Source organism: Dermacentor albipictus, chromosome 10 (genome assembly GCF_038994185.2).
Source record: "Dermacentor albipictus isolate Rhodes 1998 colony chromosome 10, USDA_Dalb.pri_finalv2, whole genome shotgun sequence".
In the NCBI taxonomy this organism is placed as follows: Eukaryota; Metazoa; Arthropoda; class Arachnida; order Ixodida; family Ixodidae; genus Dermacentor; species Dermacentor albipictus.
In genome coordinates, this window is record NC_091830.1 from 94,823,085 (window position 1) to 94,847,591 (window position 24,507).

General features: G+C 46.0%; 1 protein-coding gene across 1 annotated transcript in view; it reads left to right on the top strand.

Moving 5' to 3' along the window:
* The window catches only part of LOC135909571 (uncharacterized), a 57,170-nt gene that overhangs the window by 12,177 nt on the left and 20,486 nt on the right, over positions 1 to 24,507 (top strand). Inside the window, exons 2-3 of the mRNA XM_065441546.2 lie at positions 11,042 to 11,225; positions 19,134 to 19,320. Coding sequence (XP_065297618.1) covers positions 11,042 to 11,225; positions 19,134 to 19,320 — 371 coding nt within the window. The remainder of the gene's footprint in view (positions 1 to 11,041; positions 11,226 to 19,133; positions 19,321 to 24,507) is intronic.

Sequence of the window (24,507 nt, forward strand, 5' to 3'; positions counted from 1 at the left end):
ATATTTCTCGATATGGAAAAGGCGTATGACACGACGTGGCGTTACGGAATCTTAAGAGACCTGTCAGAAATGGGCATCCACGGTAATATGCTTAATATATTAAAAAGCTATTTGTCAAATCGTACCTTCCGGGTAAAAGTCGGCAATGCACTCTCACGGCCTTTTACGCAAGAAACGGGTGTACCCCAAGGAGGCGTTCTCAGATGCACGCTCTTTATCGTGAAGATGAACACGCTTCGTGCTTCATTACCACCCGCCATCTTTTACTCTGTCTACGTGGATGACATTCAAATAGCTTTCAAATCCTGTAACCTCGCAGTCTGCGAGAGACAGGTACAGCATGGTTTGAACAAGGTGTCAGGGTGGGCAGAGAAAAATGGATTCAAAATCAATCCTCACAAGAGTTCTTGTGTTTTGTTTACAAGGAAGAGAGGCCTGGTTCCAGATCCCTGCTTAGAAGTGTGTGGACAACAGATACCAGTAAACAAAGAACACAAATTTCTAGGTGTCATACTTGACTACAGACTCACTTTCGTCCCCCACATTAAACATATTAAAGAAAAATGTCTCCAAACAATGAACATAATGAAACTTCTATCCCAGACTACGTGGGGTAGTGACAGGAAGTGTTTATTGAAACTCTATAAAAGCCTCATTCGATCACGATTAGACTATGGTGCTGTGATTTATCACTCTGCCGCCCCGAGCGCACTAAAGATGCTAGACCCTGTCCACCATCTAGGAATCCGACTGGCCACAGGCGCTTTCAGAACAAGTCCCATACAAAGTTTATATGCAGAATCAAATGAGTGGTCACTTCATCTTCAGAGAACATACATCAGCCAAACATATTTTCTGAAAGTCCACTCAAATCCTCAACATCCCTGTTTTAATACCATTAATGACATGACATATGCTACACTCTTTCGCAATCGTCCTTCCGTAAGACAGCCTTTCTCGCTGCGTGTGAGGGAGCTTAGTGAAGAAATGCACGTTCCACTCCTCGAGCTTCCCCTAATGCATCCAGCCAAGCTACTGCCTCCGTGGGAGTGGCAGCTCATACAATGTGATATATCCTTGATGCAAGTTACAAAACACGCTCCAGAGATTGAAATCTTAATGCACTTCCGGGAACTCCAGCACAAATACTCCTGCACGGAGTTCTACACAGACGCATCGAAGTCACACGACGGGGTGTCCTATGCAGCCGTCGGTCCATCCTTCTGGGAATCCGGCGTACTGCATCCGGAAACTAGTATCTTTACGGCTGAGGCCTACGCACTGCTGTCGGCCGTAAAGCATATAAATAAATCACAACTCCAGAAATCAGTTATATATACGGACTCCCTCAGTGTTGTGAGGCCTTGATGTAATTTTCTAAGCACAAAAACCCAGTCATCAACGAACTCTATTCCGTCCAATGTAAAACGTATATATGTAACCAGCATGTCATCATATGCTGGGTGCCCGGTCATAGGGCCATCGAAGGCAATGTTCTGGCGGACCAGATGGCCACATCAATTGCATCGTATTCTGTAAATCCTACCGCAGTAGTCCCTGTCACAGATCTGAGGCCCTACTTGCGCAGAAAACTGCGGAACTACTGGCAATGCTCGTGGGACATGGAAACAAATAATAAACTGCATGTAATAAAGCCACTATTAGGTTTCTGGCCTCCTGTAACAAAATCCCGTCGGACAGATGTCCTATTCTGCCGTCTAAGAATAGGACACAGTTTTGGAACACATAACTTACTCACGGGAAACGAGCCTCCAACCTGTGGTAGATGCGGGGAGAGGCTCACCGTCCTCCACGTGCTACTGGAGTGTCGGGAAGCCGAACCCGAAAGAAAAAAAAAACATTTTCTCTTAGCATACAAACACCACATCCCCCTTCATCCTGTTATGTTACTTGGTCCAGAACCACTCTTTGACACCAACGCCGTCTTAGGTTTTTTGAAAGATGTTGTGTTGCATGTTATTAGATCCACACGTTCGTAGCGCTTCCTCTCTTCAGAGGATGCCGCTGCGATAATTATTTTGAATAAGCACATGCCTCTAGGCCCTTGTGGTTCAAGGGCTCTGGCAAGGCTGTAGTGCTGTAAGCAATTTAACGTCTCGCATATTTTAAACAATGCATCATTCTTTTACGATGGATTTTAATCTTCACAGTCTTCGTCATTAGTCATCGCCATAATTTTATAGCACGCAGATTTTACGCACTTTACAGCGACTATTTTTAGGCCACTTTACAGCCAAGTCACATCTCCCATAACACATCGTGAACACCACCATTTGTCATGGCGCTCTTTGGCCAAACCTGGCCCTTGCGCCACAAAACAACACACATCATCATCATCATCATCATTAGAAAGAGTCAGACTGCGTTAGCGACACGGTGATCTGTTCTTTTGGTAGTGAGACACGCCTTTTTGAATATTCTTTTTCTTTGCAATGAAGAACAGATACGCATGCGCTATACTGAGTGTATGTGTTGTTTCCTATTATTCTTGGGTTGACCCAATCAACCGGTATGAGTTAGTACCCGTGGTGGCCTGTCCTGTTTTTCCGTGTTCCTTTGGCCTACAATGGCTTGAATACACTACGACACATTTTCATTGAATTTTTCAGCAGACAGAGCCGATTACATGGGCATGCTTGTTGAAAACTGAGTTATCCAGTCAAAGTACTCCCGGTGACAGGACGAACACAGATGCAATCCTAACATAAATTGATGTTCCTAGCTACGCCTACACTGACAAATTCTACCTTTTCTTTATTGTCAACTGCAATCTCGGGCCGCCATCGTGGTGTTGTGCTTTTTGACGCTCGTTTAAAGCCAGAGTCGAAGATATAACTGAAGATCACGTGCAGTTTTTATTATTACCTAAGCTAACCCTGAGGGCTCCCAGTTTTTATGACAGGTCAGCGTCCACAAGGCCATAATAACGTGATTCCTTAGTAAATTATATATTTGCCGCACAAAATCTGATTTTAGCCCATCTCGTCTTCCCATCAAAATAATCTAACTACATAGTTAGAGACAACAAAATTGACCTGCTAACTTATTTCTCGCAAATATGGCAATTACTTCTACATAAGACAAATAAATATTTCGTTTTCTCTGAAGGTGCTATGCAACTGCGTAGCATAGCCGATTTTCGCACTTTCATAAATACTTGCATCAATTGAGGCAAGATCTTTGACGCCTAGAAACATGGTCATACACCTCACTTAGATTACAGAATCCCCTACGCTTCAAGGGCATCTAAAATAATAAAGACGCATTTTAGTCTTCAACACTTCCACGTGCCTTACGTCTGTGGAATAAAGTTACTGAGTGCATGGTTGCAAAATGTAAATCCGAAAAAATTCAGCAGCAACTTTATCCGCATTCATAAATTCCCTTTGCTGTTATTTTCCATCTTCGTTACATCCTTTGTGAGGTACAGTACCTTAATGTTTTCCTTCCTATGATGTCCATTTGTCCATTTAAGTTTTTTCTGCATTATGGCTTATTCGCGCTGGTTGCTTGGCCGTTATATGTTCATATAGTTTTCATTTTGTAATTTTCGATGGTGTTGCCTTTAACGTCTCTTCATGCGTTCAGTCTTCGCTTAGTATAACGTGATTTCTAGATTGTCTTTTTGCTTTTAGTTGGTTGCCTGTCATCGATGTAATATTAGAGTTCTTTAGTTACATTTTCAACTGGTATTGTTCCCGGTTTGCTCCCATGATTGATATATTTGGTTACCTTTGTGTGCATTTGGTTAGGTTCTTAACTTCATTTGTGCAGCTTTACTCGCTTGTCCTTACACAATGCCCCATAAAGAGTCCTGTAAGGCATTTCTCAACCACAAAACAACTTCGTGTTTTCCTAAGGAAGAATTTTCAGTCTTAGAATATTATTGAGAAAGTGTGCCCAACTTGTGTCACGCTACCTGCTAATTCAAGAAGGCCGTAATTTTACCCGAAAGGCGAACCATCGATTGCGATAGCAAATTTGTGGTCCAGGTGCCTACCATAAACGTTGCAGTTATTCACTAGGTTCACTAGTGACGAATGATGTGACGTTATCTTTGTTGGGTTGTTTCCGACGAGATAACTGCGACAATCATTACATGGATCTAATGTTATTTTCGTATAAGAATACTCCCTCTGCTCTCGTAGTGTATTCTGACAGACAGGCTCATTTATAACTACTTTGGCTTCTTGCACCCCACAATGGCGTCTGTGCCAGCAGCCGTTTCGTGTGTTGGGGCACCACGCACTCGAGCACATGAGGGTTGGACCATCCGGCGTCTAAATGTGCGCATCTTAGCAGTGTTTTCTGAAAAGAGGATCTTCGGGGGTGAGACGATGCTGAGTGTCTGGACCTCTAAGGCCCCTCGGCGAAAGCAACACACCCCTTTGGCCTCGGCTTCACGTAGACGGCACCTCCGGACTGGCCCATCCGGGGAAATCGGTAGTTGCCTTTTCCTGTCCCCCTGTCCGCACAGAGCTGCCGATGCCGCAAAACGTTTGCAAAATGCAGTGCTCATGAACATAAATCTGAATCTTGCGAGAAGACTCACCACTGTGTAAACTGTGATGGGGAGCACTCTGCGTACTGACGGTTGTGCCCATCCTGCAAGAAAGAAAAAGAAATTGTTACGATGAAAGCATAGGGAAAACATAACTTTCAAGTAGGCACACAGACGAGTGGCCTACCTGCCCAAGAACTCATTTGCCGATGTGACGCATCAGGGGGCGGCGAAACAATGGCTTCCGGCGGTTGTCCGGCCCACACGCAGGGAGCCGGTGATGGCGCCATTTGGCTCCCCGGTGGCCACAGCAAGCGCTGTTCGGGCACCCCAGAATAAGGGACCATCGACCTCCGGGCCAGTGGCTTGAAGGGTCTCGTCCGACGTGGTGAGGCCATCACCTCAAACACAGCGCTCGGAAGAGCGCGTGTTGAGCGCCTTGCAAGAGGTGATGGACAGAGAGAGAGAGAGAGAGAGAGAATCAACTTTTGTGCTGAGCCCTTAGTGACGGTTGGTGCGCGCTGGCAGCAGATGGTGTGGAACCTTCTTCTCAGGTCCCATATGCGTCCAGCAGTTCCTGGCCCCTAGCCGCCAGCGCGAGCTGGGTCGGTAGGTCGGGGCTGGACAACAAGGTCTCCCATCACTCGGGGGGGTTGGGGCTGGGGAGGGTGGGGGGTAGGGATGGTGGGGGGGGGTTCTTGAGCTTAGTGCACTCTGCAAGGATGTGTGCTAGAGTGCCTTTTGACCGTCTGCAAAAAGGGCATGAAGTGTCATGCTCTGTTGGGAACATCTTATGCAAGAGTACGGGATGCGCTAGCGACCCCGCTTGCGTGCGTCGCACGATCGTTTGCTGAATTCGGTTGAGTTGCGGATGCGGACAGGGAAGCCTACATCTGCCGCTTCTGTACCTTTGCGTGATTTCTTTGTAGCTTGTCATGGGCTGCGGTAGCCCTGGCTCGTCCTCAGCCCGGATCGACAGTTCTCGGGCATAGTAGTCGGCGAGTGCGTTGCCTTCCACTTGCGAGTGAGCCGGGACCCACACGAGCTCAACGGCCCGCCCCGGTGATTTGCATTTGTTGAGGATCGCTAGTGCCACGGAAGAGATGTTCCCCTTGCGGTAGCTTGCGTATGCGGTCTGGGAGTCTGTGACAACGGTCCTCACTCCCGGTTGGGCGAGTGCGAGGGCCAAGGCCACTTCTTCTGCTTCGGCTGTATTCGTCGTCCGTATCGACGCGCCTGTGACCAGTTTATCGATGGTGGTGACGACCGCCGTTGCTCTGGTTCCGTGCTTAGGAAGAGAGGCGTCTGCGTAGAGGACTTCGGGGTCCTCTTCCAGCTGTCGTGCCAGTGCCTTGGCCCGCGCAGAGCGTCTCTCGTTGTTCCTCCCCGGCTGCATGTTCCTGGGGAGGGGCTTGGTCTTAATAATGTCTCTCCACCTTGTGAGGAGCGGCTCCGTTGTCGGTAGCTGTTCAATCTGTCATCCTATCTTGCGTAGGACGGCCCGACCGTGCTCTGTCCGGCTCAGCCTTACCCTCTGGTGGGATAGGTGTGCTTCTACCAGCTCTTCCACCGTGTTGTGGGCACCCATTTCCAGCAGCTTCTGCGTTGACGAGCAGACTGGGATGCCCATGGCGAGTTTTACTGCTTTCCTTATCGTCGTGTTCAGCGTTTCGTGGTTCACCTTCGCAAGCTGGAGGTACGGGGCGGAGTACGTTACGCGTGACACGACGAATGCCTGCACCAGGCGCAGTGCGTCTTCTTCTTTGATTCCTCTGTTCCGGTTGGTGACTCTCCGGATCATGCTCAGGACTTGCTCGGATGTGGTCTTGATTTTGTTGACGGTTGCGTGCGCCTTGCCGTCGCTGCGCAACAGCAGGCCCAGTATCCGGATCTGCTGCGTTGGTTTGATCTCTGTGCCGTCGATGGTGATGATTATGTTCGGCGGCGGCTCTTTCTTTCGAGCACGCCAGCGTGCTCGAGAACCTGCGCAAGACGGGGTGTGGCCGCAAGACCTATGCCTATATCAATGATTTCCTAACCAATAGAACAGCAACTATCCGGATAGGAAATGAACGGTCAGAGCCTGTGGAGCTCGGAGACAGGGGTACCCCACAGGGGTCTGTCCTGTCGCCTCTGCTTTTCAACCTAGCACTCCTGCCCCTGCCCGAACTACTCAATCAGATCGAGGGCGTGGACCGCGCGTTCTATGCCGACGATATAACGGTGTGGACGAACCGCGCGGGTTCCGATGCTTGGGCGGAGGAAGCCCTGCAGAGAGCGGCAACGACCGTCCACGAGTATGCCAGGACCTGTGGCCTGAGCTGCGCTCCACAGAAATCGGAGCTGCTCATGGTACAGCCCGGAAGGCGATGGACACAACGGGCCAGCGGGCCCCACCAGCGCCTAAGAAGCAGCGAGACTCTCGCGATTGCTCCAAAAAAGAGAAACCTCCCCTCACAGCGCCAGCAAAGGCACGTGAGCTAATCTCCGTATCTTAAACACACAACACAAAACACATTTATCATAATGCAAGCAGAAATACTACAATGGAATGTTAGAGGACTCATTATTAACTTTGAAGATATTAGAGAACTGCACAAACGTAATGCAAAGCTGCTGTGTGTTCAAGAGACACATCTGAAACACACAAACGCTAATTTTCTTCGCCATTGCACCATCTTCTAAAAAACTGTGACGAGGCTAATGCCTGCGGCAGGATTGCAACATTTGCGGAGAAGTCTGTAGCTTGTAAACACGTCGCCCTTCATGCGCCTCTCGAGGCAGTGATAGTCAGGGCAATCGTTTTTAATAAACCAGTCAGGGAGTTTTATATATACATACCAGCTATCATCTCGGAAAAAGCAATTTTTGTAACCTAATTGGCCTCCTGGCCCATACATACTCGCGGGTGATTTATTGCCCACATGACGATGTTGGGATATTCGAGATGTCAAGCCAGAGGTCGATCGATTGAAAATTTTCTTATGACCTCTAGTGCCTGCCTGTTTAATGATGAGCCGACGTATTGCAGTGTCCAACAGAACACGTATTCAGGGATAGGTCTAGCAATTGGCTCTTCTTCTCTTCTGCCTCACCTAGAATGCAACGCCATCAATAAACTTTATGGATGTGACCATTTTGCTACAAGTTTAAACCAGATAACTCTGCATGAGAACCCTCCGCATATTTCTCGATGAAAATTATCATTGGTGCACTGAGAGCATTTTAAAGAATCTACCACGAGATTTTATAAATGATTTTACGATACATGATTTTATGGCTTTTATTATTGATGCAACTGAAAATTTTATCCCTCAAACGAATGGGTAACTTACAAGACGTGTTTCCTGGTGGTACAAGGGCTCGCGCGTGTTACGTAGATCGCCAAATGCCGAATATCTAATTGAGTCAAAAAAAATAAACCACAGGTAAAGTGGACTCGACGTCAGGCAAAGAGAGAAAGCTGGGTGACCTTCTTCTCGGGTATCAATTCATACACGAAGGAGGCTAAACTGTGGAATCGCTTAAGAAAGCTAAAACGGCAACAAAGCCATCCGCTGCCTCTTGTGCACCACCATGGGGGTACCTTGCAAGACTAGGCAGACTCTCTTGGGGAGCACTATGAGCGTGTGTCAAGCTCAATCAACTATTCTCAATCCTTTAATTACAAAGATATAGAAAAGCAAAATGAACCGTATAACGCGCCATTGAGTTACCGAGTTGAGAGCTGTCTTGACCTCATGCAAGAGCACTGCAACGGACCTGATAGAATCATGTATGACGTGATCAAAAACTTAAACACTGACACACAAGTTACACTACTCGCATTATTCGACACTATTTTGGCTGCCGGATACCTTCCATCCACGTGGAAAGAAGCGACTGTGGTCCATCCTTTAAAGCAGGGTTATGACCCTTCCTTTGCGGTATGTTATCGTCATATAGCTCTTACATTTTGCCTTTGTAAGCTTTTTTGAAAAAGAAAATTATTAATCTTTGTCTTCTACATTTCCTTGAACTCAACTACATACTATATCCCTACCACTGTGGCGTCAGAGAAGGGCGTTCCGCAATTGATCAACTTGTGCGCATTTAAGGTTATATCCGCGATGCATTTATACACAGTATATTTTATCGATATTCCTCGATATAGAGAAGGCGTATGACACAGCGTGGTGTTTCGGGATCTTGCGAGATTTGTCAGGAATGAGCAATTGTGGAAATATGCAAAACGTATTTGAAAGCTGCTTGTTGAATTGTATCTGCCGCGTATTGTCGCAACATTTTAAGCAAGAAACTGGTGTACCCAAGGGAGGCCGGCTTAGCTGCGCGCTCTTTATCGTGTATATGAACACGCTTCGGGCTTTATTACCACCAGGTCTTTTTTATTCCCTCTATGTGGACGACATTATAATAGACTTCAAATCTTGCTACCTCGAAGTTTGCGAGAGGCAGGTGAAGCAGGGCTTGAACAAAGTGTCCAAGTGAGCAGACAAAAACGGATGTAAAATCAACCCCCACAAAAGATATTGCGTTCTTTTTACGATAAGGAGAGGCCTGGTTCCAGATCCTTGTGCTGAACTATGTGGTTATAAACACCTGTCTACCAAGAGCATAAATTTTTATGTAATATACTTGCCTGCCGGCTTACTTTCATTCAACACATTAAATATCTTTAAAAAATGTTGAAAGACATACAACCTACCGAAAAGTATATCCGACCCAGCATGGGTAGCGACAGTGAGTGTTTGATGAATCTTTATAAGAGCATAATTCAGTCACGATTGGACTATGGTGCTGTCGTATATAACTATGCCGCTTCGAGCACGCTAAAGATGCTACAGACTGTCCATCATCTAAGTGTCCGCGCAGTCACTGACGCTTTCAGGGGAAGCCCTATTGAAAGCTTCTACGCAGATTCAAATGAATGGCCACTCCATTTGCAGAGAACCTACATCAGCCTCACATATTTTCTAAAAATAGTCTGATCATGAATATCCATGTTTTAATACCATTAACGACATGACGTGTGCTCTAACTTTCCATATTTGTACCTCTATAAGACAGGGTTTCTCGCTGCATGTGAGGGGGCTTAGCGATGAAATGCATGTCCCATTCCTCGAGCACTGCCTAATGTATCCAACCAAGCTGTTACATCCTTGGGAGTGGCAGGTGGTAGAATGCGACATCTCCTTTCTAGAAGTTACTAAGGACACCATAGAGGTCAAAATCCGAATGCATTTTCTAGAACTCCAGTACAAGCACTCCTGCACAGAGTTCTACAGAGATGATTCGAAGTCAAATGCCGGGATTTCCCATGCAGCCGTCGGCCCATGCTTCTCAAAATCCGATGTATTGCATCCGGAAACAAGTATCTTTACAGCCGAAGCCTGCACACTATTATCGGCTGTGAAGCATATACGGAAATCAAAACTCCAAGAACAGTTATATATATATGGACTCCTGAAGCGGCGTGAAGGCCTCGATTTCGCTCTGTAAGCACAAAAATCCAGTACTTCATGAGCTATATTCCTACCTGCGTAAAGATCACATATCAAACCAGCATATTATTATATGCTGGTTGCCTGGACATAGGGGCATCGAGAGTAACGTTCTGGCAGACGAGATGGGCCACATCGATTGCATCACATGCTGTTAATCCTACCGCTGCTGTTCCTGTCACAGATCTGAAGCCTTTCTTACGAAAGAAACTGCGGAACCAGTGACAACGCGTGTGAGACGGAGAAGTAAATACGCGAGGCGTGATGAAGCCACTGTTACGTTGTTGGCCCTCCGCAACAAAATCGCGGCGAACCGATGTCCTTTTCTGTCGTCTCAGAATAGGACACACAATTAGCACTCATAATTTTCTACTTACTGGAAATGACCTTCCAACCTCCCCCTGGTGCTGGGAGGCCAAAGTTGAGAGAAAGAAACATTTTGCTGTTGCATATTGCTATTGTATTCTGTTCATCCGGCTATGCTTCTTGGTCAAGAACAGCTCTTTAACCCCAAGAACACCCATCGGTTATTTTTAATGGTGTTATCCCCCATGTTATAGGTCCACTAAATTAGTAGTGCATCCTTTTTCCGGAGGTCCGCCGTGATAATTGTTTTGTACAGCACATGCCTCCACGCTCTTGGTTTTGAAAGGCTCTAACGAGGCAGCAGTGCTGCAGTGAAATTTTTCATCTGACATATTATCTACCTCGTATCGCTCTTTCGCAAAACATCTTAGCACTCGTAGTACGTCGTTTGTCCATCGCCATACTTTTCCTACACATCGATTTTACGCACTTTAGAGCAACTATTTTTAAGGCCCCTTTATAGCCACGTATCAACAACTTCATAGAACACATAACTATGCTGCGAATTCATTACCGCGAGCATGGGACATTTTGGCCATACCTGGCTCTTGCGCCATTTAGCATCAAACATTCATTCATTCATTCATTCATTCATTCATTCATTCATTCATTCATTCATTCATTCATTCATTCATCATTTGGCTTCTCGCAGGCTGGTGAAACAAGCGAAATTTCGCAGGAACTTGATTCGCCTACGCAATCCGACAGCGAGCGGTTGCAACGGAATCCCTATGAAGGAGGGCCTCTGAGGAGTTCTTTCATCACTTCCTCATCGGGAAATCCAGAGCATATTAACAATGTTGCGGGGGTAGACAATCGGGATGTGCATGAACACAGTAAGTAGTGTTTAAACGGTCACTCCTCTCAGTGATGACAATACAGTAAAAAAACCACCCTATACTGAAGCAGAGTGGCTATGGCATTCCAGCGCTTAGCTCGAGGCCATGGATTCCATAAAGGCAGCGACGGAAGCTTATCGATAAAACAAAGTGTAGGTTAAAAAGCCCCGGGTAGTTAGAATTATTGTCCCGCCCCCCTACTACGTCCTGCCTCTAATTTATATTGTCGGTGTCATGCGTAAAACCTATAAATAAATTATCAAGACCCAAAATGTTTGCCTTCCTGGGTTGAGAGTTGTGAAACTGAAGATGTCTGATGGCCTAAAGACCGGCTGTAGCTGGAAAAATCACCCATGATGATAGGATTGTTGCTATTCGGACAAAAAAGGACAATTAGCAATATTTGTATTTCTGTGTACAGAGAAGCTGCTAGAAACATTTCACATGTCAGTAAGGGTTATTTCACAAGTGAAAAGAAAGCACCGCGTTGATTAGGACAGGTGAGAATATTATTCGCCATTGAAGCCGAAGGTTTGACGAAAGCCTGTCTGGTCGGGATGAAGCATAAAGCAAAAAAAAAAACGACGCACACCGACTAAAAGAAGTACGAGAAAAGGAAGAAATCTAAAGGACGTTTCGGCTTTTCTACCGAAGCCTTGTTCACAATGGGATGAAAGAAAGTCCACGGAAGCTTATGTATACTTCAGAACGTTACGTAAGCAGCGCGTGTATGACGGGTGGAGGGTTCCCTCATTTCGAATGAGCGTGCAACGTGTTTTTTGTATCTTCAGCGATCCCAGATACAGCCGCGGTTTCAGGTCTCTTGGCCGATAACTCTAGAGCAATCCCAGTCAATCTAGTGGCCCGTTGCGTCCGTGTGGTCGGCAAGGGCATTCGAAACTGCAGGTTTCTTCTCGACATCTTTCTGATGCTGTCTCAGTCTCTGTTTGAAGCTTCCCGATTCACCGATGTATGGATAGTCGCAATCTGCGCAAGGTGTATTATAGGTAAGCCGGGAAACGGTTCTCTCGGAAGCCTGTCCTTGAGGCCAACAGGTGTTTGCCTCAGTTTACATACGGGCACGTGCGCCACCTCAACGTGATAACTTCGCAGAATGCGAGACCAGGTTTCGCTTATCACTGGAACGTAGGGTATGGCAGCACGCCTTCTTGGTCGGGGATTAGCCGGACGGACTGAATTGGATAAGCAGGGTTCCACAGCACTAAAAAAAGAGGTGGGATAGCCACTTGCCGAGAGATCTCCTCGCACGTGGTCCAAGAGAGTGGAACGACTTTCTGCTGTGATGCAAATGCGCTTCGCATGGTTGAGCAGGGGGGCAGCAACCGACCTTTTGTGATTTTCAGGATGAACGGATTGAAAGTTCAGGTAGAGGCCAGTGTGAGTGTCCTTACGGTATAGGATTAACGAGAGCCGTCCATTGCGTGTGGTGACCTGTATCTCATCTGTGAATTGGGTGGCCATTTCCAGAATGTTTAGTGCGCAGTGAACGACGCCAAAGCGCTGCGCCGAATCACACAAAAACAGTCGTCCACATTTTGAAGAAAAACTTTTGGCCTAGGACTGAAGGACGCGAGAGAACGACTTTCCAAACACTCTATCGTAAGATTGGCTGCGGTAACAGAGACGGATGCACCCATTGCCGTACAATGGACTTGCCTGCAGAAGACCCTGTCGAAGCAGATGTACATGTTTTCAAGGCAAAAACAGAGGAGCCTATTGAGGTCGGGAACGTGAATGGGCGACCTGTCTGGCAAAATCCTGCCAGATTCTATAGAAGTGCATGCTTCCACCGCCATGTCAGTCGGAATTGAGGTAAACAGCGACACCACGTCGAACCAAACCATCACCTCGTCGTCGTCTAGACACAAATCACGAACTTTTTCAATAAAGTCGCATGAGTTGCTCACATGCGTGGAGCTCTTTCCTATGAGTGGAGCCAGAAGCTGGTGCAGGTATGCGGACAATTCGTAGAGAGGGGAGTGGGTGTAATTAACGATTGGACGCAGGGGGACGTTAGGCTTGTGTACCTTCTGCAAGCCATAAAGTGCAGGTGCAGCACCATAATGACAGAGAAGCTTAATTTGCAAAGACTTGTGCTCGAGAACTACGAAGCGGGACGCGTCATCAAGGAGAACCTGGAAGTCCCTCTGAATCTTGAAGGTAGGGTCCCGAGTGAGCCGCACGTAAGTGTCCTTCTCCTTAAGTAGGGCCGACCTCTTGTTTTTGTAGACAGCCGTGCCATTAGCGCTGTTGCGTTCCCCTTGTCAGCGGGAAGAATCACGATTCCAGTGTTCGCCTGAAGTCGCTTGACAGCTTTTCATTCCTATGCAGAAAGAGGGGAAACAAACTTCCACCCGTGCAGATCAGAAAGGACACCAATAGCTCGGGTGCGAGCCTCGTCACGGCGGGACGGGTCATCTTGGTTAACCGCGCACTCCACCGCACACACAATCACACTGACGGCAGGGGCAGGTCCAACATTGAAATTCAGACCTAGCTCCAGCACAGAAGCCTCGGCTGGGTCGACACTGTGTGACTGAAATCGCGGTTCTATCTGTAATCGCTGGAGATACAAAAAACACTTCACACGCTCAATCGAAATGAGCGAACCTTCCGCCCGTCATACACGCGCTGCTTACGTCATGTTCTGAAGTACACGTAAGCCTCCGTGAACTCTCCTGCATACCATTGTGAACAGGGCTCTACGTCGTTAAGATTTAATCCTTTTTTAGTACTTCTTTTGATCGGCGTCCGTAGTTTTATTGCTTCATTATTCCCCATTGCAGCACATTAGAATGGCATGTTACAAATGAGCTCACTGTTTGAAATATCTTCTAGACCGAGTCGAGTGCACTGTGGCCTGGCCACCAAATCTCGTAGAGGGCGAGTGATAAATGTTTTGCGCCTTTTAAAGTACAAAAGACCAGAGTTTGACATAATTGAGTTTTCTTCTTTCTGTCCCTGCAAGAGTTTGGACGCAACGACGAGATAGAAGGGCAGTATAGATGGAAAAAAGAAGTGGTAAAACACTTACACATAACGATGGATAGCAAGGAAGTGCAGGAAATACCCATATGACCATCAATATAAACCATAGCGGAACATCTCTAGAATACCATTCGTTTTAATAAAGGAACGATGCTCTTATAGACCCATAAATGTTCCAGTAATGATATTTATCGTTTATTCTATAGTCACAGTATTGTGGACAGCTGTGAACTGGTGCATCGATTGGGGTGCTCTAGGTGTCAATACATACAAATTGTGTGCTTTATGTAGCTTTGCGAGAGGTGCCAGCCCTGAAGGTGATTGCTAATGATTTCTGATGCAAACCACCCAGAGAAGAGATGGCATGAGAACGCGAGGGCTCATGCGTCTCAAAGGGCTCTAGTGCGTTCTGCTGTGAACCCGCCTCACAACTCTAAAGACGTTATCTTTACATCGGCGAATTCGTATGAGCGGTGAAATTTCGTCCTCTACCAGCCACCGCTCAAGAAGGCGGGAGAAAAAGTCATAGAACGGTATTCGCTTGAAAGCACAGGGTACTTGCACTGCTTTATGATTGGAGTTAAGCTGATGCTGCAGAATTGTTTGTTCGGGCAAACGCCTCGGGCTTAAGTCGTCCACAGTGGCATAGTTCACAGTAAAAATCATTACACACAGCACTGAAGCAACTGTAGCAGAAAGAATACGGATGGTATCTTTACTGCGACGGTGGTCACGGGCGTCACGGTAGGCAGTTTTTCTATGCCGAAATTGCCGGTGCTTGTGAGCCCCGCCCCAAAGCGCAGCAGACATCATATGGCCTTGTCCCTTCGAGTCTTTCATAACTTTACGCACATTTTGTCTGTCGCAATGATCTTGTAATATCTCAATGACACAACACTGTGCCCATCACCGTGCAAGTACGAAGCCACAAGATTGCACGACAAATACACGTAATTGTTACACGATTACACGTGATCTGTTACAACGTTCTGAAAGAAATGTCAGTTCAATGACAGGTTGAAATGACGAATCCTTCATGACAGAATGTTGAAGAATCTGCTTCAACGTCAATACGGTTCTGCTGCTGAGCGCAAGGCCGTGGACCGATTGCATGGACCGTGTTCTGATTAGTATAAAATTGGAACAAAAATGATCTGGCAGCAGATTTCCAAGGACGAGTCTCTACGTTTCAACAATAGGCATCGGAACTAAGTAGTGACAGAACGTGTTGCCAACGAAAAAAAAAAGCGCCTTATGCACAACGCTTCTACAGCATCCAGACTCCTTTATAAGGACGCCATCAAACTCGCCGCCCCAACTAACCGCGACGCCCCTAAATCTGTGTCGCGCATGTCTGAATGAGTATTCGGACAAGACTGTCTATACTTGTATATGACGCGGGATCTATTCCACCTATCGCTGGAATAAAAATTTAGAGGGTTCTCTCTGTCTTTCAAGGGTAGCAGATACCCAGTGGCATGTAACCAGTTATTCGAAGTGACAAAGAAGCGGTTCATTCTATAGTGTCACATACTGAGGCCCAAGCTTGCGTAAGAAGGCTAGGCATAGAAATATATAGATATTGTAAACACGTTGGGAAGTTCGCGCAGAATGTTAATCGCACGAAACTCTCATGTGCCCATATTTATCAGCACATTGAAAAACACAAGATGGCCAACGCCGTGTGTCACAGACCGCGTGTTCCTGAAAGATAAGGGAGCAATGTAACGCGTCAGGCACAGCTTGGGCGGCACCGATTGTAACGCCCCGATGCGGTCATATTGTGTACATCGAAGACAGGATGTAATAAGGACGAATGACGGAATGATCATTTCTAAAAAGGTAATCTGCAATTTACGTTCGAACGTTATTGCAAGTCCTTTAGGGCAAAAAACTACGGCATTGGGTTTTACAATAAATTTAAGCATCGCACATCCACGCCACGTGTTACAATCATCGGAACGACACATCAACGTTACGAACTTTTTGGTGCGCCGACGGCCATCACGCACAAGTTGTTGTAACCGTATTACTGACACCCCGGCCTCCGAGAACTGAACGCGCCCCGACATAACGCAGAAGCCATATAAACGTCATCAACATGTTGAGCAAGCACGGGGGCAACCATGACACTCAGTCTTCCACTAATGTCCTTCTGCAATTGACGTCACAGTAAGTTGTCAAGGGATAGTAAAATGTGCCATCCCAAGCAACCACACCTAGATATCGCAAGCTTTCTACACTCTTTCATGACGTCATAATAATAGGGCGAACGTTTACATTGCCGTGCCCGCCGCGATGAAAGCGGTGAGGTGACAAACACTGCGGCGTGCACGACAGCACTCCCACTTGATTCTATACGACAGTGGGCCCTAATAGCACGGCGTCTTCAAGCAGTGTGCACAGGCCTTGTGCTATATGGGTGGCGTTGTACAGGGGTGTACGGACATTTTACACGTACTCTTGCCTGTGCGCAGCAGCTCGTGCCCGCGCATACGCATGCGGAGAAGGTGCGGAAGAAGTCATACGCATCAAATTGCTGCGTGAGCACAGATATTTTCCTCAGACAAATATCGATGCTCTGGCTGCCTTGCGAAAATACAAAGCGATGTCTAAGTAAGGGAAAATAGTGACCTAAGTGGGCGGACGCTGGCCCAAGTCTTACAGCTTTAAGCCTGAATTCCAAGTGAGGCACGGCAACAGCAACCAACCCGGGCGCGAGCTTCGGCGTGGCGCCAAGCCTAGGTGTAGTTTAGCCTGAACTCTCACTTAGGGGTGCGTATTGAAATTTATCTCACCTATAACTTCAATTTGCATGCCTCAAGTACCACAATTATTTTTTGCTACTCATTGTTCAAAGCGCCTAAAGTAATGAAAACAAATATGGTAGTCTGAAAAAGAAAACAGCTGCAGGGTCCCTCCAAACCCCATAAATATGATTGATTTGGGTGATAAATATGCTGCCTGTAATAGTTGGTGCGCCGACATAATAGCTTACGGGCTAATTACTCAGGCCTAGAATTTCAACATCTAGTCTCCAAAGTGCCCTGCATTCTTACAATAAACGTTAGTCGAGAAGTCCATGACAGAGAAATGAATGGGGTACTTTTGCTACATTTTTTACTGTGCACTGTTGAAAAATATAAAAACATCATTAGATACCCTACCGGCAGTTGCAATCATTTTTTTTTGGTCACACGCATATTCATACCCACAGATGTTGAACATTGCCATTGGAGCCAGCCGTGAACTTCACCGGAATCCACCAACCTAACCGAGCGGGAAAATTTTATCAAAATATACTGTCGAATAACAACAGAAATATAATCTCTTAAGTACGATACATATCAATACCCCTCCTAAAATATTTACTTTGTTTCTATATGTGCAAAACACTTCAAGAATGAGCATAATAAAAAAATGGAACAACAAAGGATGTTTTCGGGAAATCCTTTCAGCAGTAAGGGGAAAACCCCAGGCAGGAAATTGGAAGTGGGCTTCACCCCAAGGCACCTAAAGTTCTCATTTGGATTTGGCACATGCAGGCAACTCTCATCGTAGGCGAACTGTAGGTGTACACTTCATTTGGTTTACATCCCATGCGCGTCACAACTGCAGCCGGAGATCTTGCATCGGTCTGTCTCCTCTGACCGTGCTTGCAAAAGCAGGCGAGTCGCGTGCCAAATTTGTTCGTACCGTGTTTCTGCTCCAAACCAACAAATCACGCTTTCTGCCTGCCATTCCAAGTGTTAACCGAGCACATCCAGCCACAACTTCGTACTCAGTACTGAAACTTGGCAAGAAAAAAGTTTTTCGGCGGTGTTGCTTGTATTCTACACTTGTCAATGAAGGATTAACAAGCGTTAGTAAGGAACGAGGGGAGGGTACTCAATTGTAATGGCATACGCATTTAAAGCACTTCGTCTTAATTACCTGGCTGCATTATACGGGTGTTACGTTAATGAACGGAACACTCCTTTAAAGTTGGGAGAAAGTTTGCGGTAAAATGTATAAATGCTTATGTTATAAAGCACCCTTTCTACGTTGCGTGCCGTTCCTTCTTTAATTTGTCCGATCATCACAAAAAAATATTTGAACGTGCTTGCGGTTCCGGCACATCGGTGCATGTCGTGGAAGTTTCAGAGATTGCCAACTGGCAATATTCAGACAATCTGGACATCCAGAGATGAACGGAGCATGCTGCACATTGCAAAAAACTTAACCAATTTCGATGATTTTTACATATGTAGACGCTTTATTTTTCAAGTGATACGGTCCGCAGAGATCTCATATAGGCTCTTTTCAGATAGTTTTTCAGTCCTTTCGATCGTTTTTGTGGTTGTCGTAGCCTCGTGGCTAAAAGGTATACGCTGTTTGAAATGGCGTTTGTGATAGCGCAACCGAATTTCAGGGCGTGTTCGTCGCCGAATGTCCACTATGGTAGGTTTTTAGGACGTACTTGCTGTCGTGCGAGAGCTTGAAGACATCTGAACGGTTTGATGGACAGCTTTCGACTTCATAGCCCCGTCTCCTGCTCTTGCTTTGGTGGACGAGGAGGATGCTGGCGCCTTCCCAAACGATGCTCGCGCGGCTACAGTAAGCAAACAGCTAACAAAAACCGATTTGCTTATACCTATTCTACAGCTCCACAGGAGATCGTTAACAACTTTTGCTGTCTAGTTAATTGGGTAATAGAACTACACACTACCTAGATATTATCGCTAGCAATAAATAATTTCCCTTAAGGTCCCTCTTTCCTACAATAATGAGAACAAATTTAAAGTGTCCGGCAATTAGCTTGCGTAAATGTGACCGCCAATGATTTAAAAGAATTGCTTCTCAAGAAAGGCACCAAATATAACATTTCTGACGCACTCCTTCCTGTTTCACGCATAGGTGTCGAGTCAAATGAACATGGTGCTGCACCAGAACCTTTCTCCGACGCCGTCGAGTCTCCGTCCAGCCCAGCTTCTCAAGTAACGCAGCCATCCTATGAGGACAGCAACGCTCTTTCAGCAGATCACGCGGCTGCAATGGCGGCTGTCCACCCGTCAAGCATATTGGGGGCCCTACAGCGAGTGCGGTACGTCGCTTTTTTTTTTTTCAAGCAGCGGATTGAGAAAAAGGGGCACAAGTAGCAAGGCAGGATAGTTACTCGCCTGCAAGGTATCTCTAGTACACATCGAAAACAAAAGTGCTAAGGTTGAGAAAAAGATGTTTCAAAATACAAACAATCAAATCAGAACCACTGCGGCATGTTTTATTGGTAGAGAAAGGCTCGTACTATACGAAAGTTGCGCATTCCCTCTCCACCTAGAGCAACTATCTCTTTGTCTGCTTTCATTTCTGCTCAACGTATTTGTACGTTTCATATAAAGGGAATAATTATAACGTATGCCTTCTCCGCCCTTGTTGGCTGCTTTCTGCAGTCTTGCAACCAAAAAAGAAAGAGTATACCACATTTTGTTTCTCTTCCACGCATGCTACAAAACATTGTAGCATGCGTAGCATAAAATGTACCAATATCTTGAATACAACGAAAACAAACGTAAGCCTTTTTTTATTTGAACTGCTTGGTGCGACACGTCTGCAAACAGGACAATAAAAGCTCCAGACAATACACAAGCGCTGCAATTAGCAGGCGCGTACCTAGGAAGAAGGCTTGCCCCCTCCCCTTCCTGATATTAGGCGGTATACCCCCCCCCCCTTCCCCTTCCATGCCACCACTACTCACACACATTGCTAAAGCGCCGTCAAATCAAGCGTGAGACTTGTCAGCTATTCGGCAGTCAACATTTTGCTGCCTTTTTCAGTCCTTTTCGATGGCGGTAATTATCGGCTTCTACTGGGGTGTAAAGACCAGCTTTCTGATCGATTCGGTGGCCGCGCGATTGAGTCGAGCCTCGTCCACTTGTCCCCATCTTTTAGCAGGCATGGCTTAAACCTTTCTTTTCTTTATGTAATTTTATTTCGCCATCAACATTTTCTGGCCCCATCAATTCAATGGTCACGCGTCTCTCTGTTTCTTTGTTAGTTCAACCATCTTTATTTATACTGATCCAGGGACCAGGCAAAGGATTCGGTTCGTAGTCAGCTGGTCTATACGCTCGTGGAACGAGTTGCGGCCGGAGAAAACGCCAGTTGCGTGAGACTTTTCCATATGCTTCATTATTTCCTTGAGCGACGGCTCACAGAGAGGCTGGCAGATCCTCGGAAGCATATAACCGCGATATGCTTACATAACGTGGAAAATAAAATCATGTGAAACCACGTCCATCATCAAACCCTGCAATAACCCGTGAAACCATAAGAAATATGACTCATTCATTACCTCGTCTCGTTTTTCCTTAATTGTACAGCAGTTTTTGTGCAAAATTGCCAACTGGAAGCAAGACTCATCAGGAGTTGAGAAATTAGGCGGGCTTCAAGGGAAGAGAGCCAAGGCAGCAGCCATAGAGGAAGGAAAACAAAATTACCAAATTTAACCATTGTATGAGAAAATATTTATGGAGAAATTCTTATATAAGAAGGAAGTTGGAGAAAAATCCACCGAAAGTGGAGAATAATTCAGTGTGTTCTGAATGACGCTTCTACTGTTATCAGTCAAGCCGTGAAATCCTTCTCTGCTGTGGTTATGTGGGTGTTTTTCTAACCTTCCGAAGTGGGTGCAGTACGCCTAGAGCCCTAGCGTCCTGCGCTTTACGCGGGTGTACGGTACTGGCGGCTGCGCCTCCTTACGCAACTTCCCAAATAACAATATCAGTCGGTTTTGACACATAACTTGGTACAGCAGTAAACGAGCGATCCGAAAGAACTCTGATTTTTCCGCAAATATATATTTGTCTATAATTCTTGCAGATCTAATTAAAAAAAGCTACAAGAAATCTTTATTTTCCACTCTGATTTGTTTATTTGTTCTTGGCGGTATTCTTCCTGCGCGTCTTTCCTGCGCGAGGCCATTTGATTTGGTTCTTGTTTGCAACCTACACGAGAGGTGTATCTCACAGGCGTAACTGTGAGATACACCTTATTCCCTTTCTATTTTGCGGGCTTACGCGTCTTTGGCGCGAATGGTGGGCCGTATTCACATTTGCACTATTAAAAATACCTCCGCCCCCCCAATTTGCATGGAAAATTTACGTTGGGTTGCAACCACCAGGCAAAAATTCCTGGGTACGCGCCTGGCACTGAGTATATGTCATGTATATATGCAACGTGTCTTACGTCTTAGTTTCGTTTTCAAAAGAAAAGACTTTTTTTTTCTCTATTGTAGTAAAAGGCAGATCCTAGCGCAGTTTAATTTATCTTTAGAGTACTTTGGAGGGCAAGGAATTGCTGACGTTACGACAAGCCTAAATTCCGACGACGTCTTATAAAAGCTTTAAATGCAGAAATATTGTTATTGCGTCATTCAGAAGCATTCCTAAGATACCAAAAATAGCCTTGGTGCTGAAATTGTAGAAACCTGTGAATGAATAACATTAAATCAATAGTGATCTTGCATGTGTTATGTTGTGCGGGAATGATTGCGCACTTTGGTCAGGAAATCTTCACGACGTCATATTGGCAAGAGTGCTTGCTCTTTGACACCGGATAGCTCTTGCTTGTATTTTTTTTTATTGCATGCGGAATGTGCAATACGTTTTATCATTGTAGGTCGTATTGATAATGTTAGACAATAATAGCACCTAGACATGAAAAAACCAGAAGTGGTGTTTTTATTCCGTTGTACTGGAAGAACACTGTCAATGGAAATTCATCAATCATAGAGAAACAAAAAAAAATGAGATAAGTGTGCAGAAATACATTTTATATACTCCAATGGCCCACTCACCGCGCCTATTGAATGTTCGAAAGGTTACGTTGACGCTCTTAGTAAGTCAGCAGAGCAGCTGTCTTTCTATCAAAAGTCTGCGCATAGGAAAGCTTAATTTTAGCATGATTTAAAACCACTCAGTTATCTTTGGTTTACTGGCTAAGGTGTTCAATTTCATTGAAATAAATTTTAAATATTTTTCCAAATGGAGGAACTCCAGAACGAACATTTTCCACTTCACAGATTCAGACCACCTCTACAAGGCCTACACCAAGCAGACAAAGTACCCAGTCATGCAAAACAGACTGAACTTCAAGTATTCAGTTACAGAGCACCTCAAAGTATATAACTTTCACTTTCAGGCCGTTATTCAACTTCCTCATCAACACACATGGACAGCCGCAGGCTGCTCTGTCGGAAGCACGTGGGCTAGCAGAAGGAGAGCGTCTTTTCATTGCAGGGTCATCACAGCCATTCTCACCTGTCGTCATGTTAAATGAAAGTAGTGAAATCACATTTGCTGCATTGGGTACTCGCACCCCATATGGTGAACACTGTCAGCGTTCAGCCCTTGACGTACCACTACCAGAGCCCTCGTCAGATCCCCCTACCAACGCAGTTCTGAATGGAACCCTCGTAAGTACGCACGATTGAAATTTCAATTTGCAAACAAAAGATATAACGGCCAGGTCCTGTTATGGCAAAGCATCTGTTTCTGTCGCAGCATATGAAATTGTGTAGGATTTTCTCACGCACGATTTGATGAAAGGCACCGTAATGACGACTGCAGAAATCGACTACCTTATTCAAGCACTTAAAGTGTAGACTGAATGAGTGACCTTTTTAAGATTCTCGCTCACTTAAGCGTAAATCATGTCGAAAAACGAGTGAAACCGTCAACATTAAGTGTTAAGCTCACTCGTCTACATGTTTTTAATTTAACCTCACACCCCTACTGGTGGACCAAGTTGGGGATTTTCAATCCTATCTATTTTTTTCCATATTTCGTTAAACTTTCCGCAAGACATATGAGGAATAAAAGAAAGTGAAATAAAAAATTTAAAACTGCATCGTGCAGGAAATCTAGCATTGTGTATGTGGACATAATGTACATCGCCCAAAGGTGGCAGCAATATACATCGCTCAAAGGTGGTAGCTGCTTGGATCTTCGCGAGCTCTTGGCCTGATTCAGCTCACTTAAATCGCAATAGGTGCAACAAGGCATGTCGGTGACGAGAGGCCTAAAAGCACTGCACGGCCTATTACTGTTTGTTGATTGCAGTACTGCCAGCCTCCGAAGCTTGCTTTCCGCTATTTCAAAAAATTACCTGATTTCCCTACATTTTTGCGAGATGTGGTAGTTCAGTTTGTGAACATACTTTATATAAAGATACGTTTTGTGTCACGCAAGCAGACGGCAAATACCTTGGTGAAACTAATTTCAATATTGGATATCAAATAGTGAAAGAAAAAAAATTGGAGGACGCTTAAGCTTCGCCTTCAAGAGTGGGACGCGACAGCGTTCCCGTCGACCCGCCAAGGGGTGTAAGACAATGGGCTACGGCACAGCGATCACTTACGATGCGCCCCGCATCGGACTTAGCGCCCACCTATCACGCGGTGAGCGTCGAGCAACGCAGCGTTCGGCGCGGCAACGAAACGTGCGCCTGAGCGAACGGAACGAACCAAAGAACTCGGTGTCTCGGAGGGGAAACGATCTACGCCAGCCAAACGTCGCGATCGGCACGGGCAGAGAGATAGATAGTAATCTAAAGAAAGGACCGGGAGCACGGCGAAGCGTCGTCAGGGGAGAGGGAGTCCCGCGACGCGCCTGGCAGCGGTCCCAATGCGCGCGCGGTGCGCCTCCTGTCGGGGCAGCGCCGTACATTGAGAGGAGGGGGTCTTCTGTGTTTGCCGCAAGATGGCTCTGCGTGTGCGGAAAGCGCAGAAGAAATGCAGCGGAAACGCACTTCGCAACTCGTGTAATTGTGACTTCTGTACGTTACATGTTCATAATTACCGATATACACCGCAGTATAACTTTCCACGGCTCGTTTCGAAGGCAACACCGCATTCACTAGAGGCGCGTTTGCACCGCTTGGAAGCATCGAACTCGTGGCCGAGTGGTAGCGTCTCCGTCTCACACTCCGGAGACCCTGGTTCGATTCCCACCGGGCCAATCTTAGAAGTTGCTTTTTATTTATGAAGCGCCTGCCGTGATTTATCGCTCACGGTCAACGCCGCAAACGCCGACACCGACGCCGACGACACCGGCTTTTCTGCGACACGAGCTCCTTAACGCTATCGCGTTAAAAAATGGCTGTGGCTTAGCTAAGGTTAAGCCCAGGATGCGAAGCATACTAGCCTTTATTTTAGTTGTTGAACCACTGTTTAACCTGGTGAACTGCTGTTGCTTGGCTATATTTGGTTCGGCTAGATGAAGAAACAACTCAT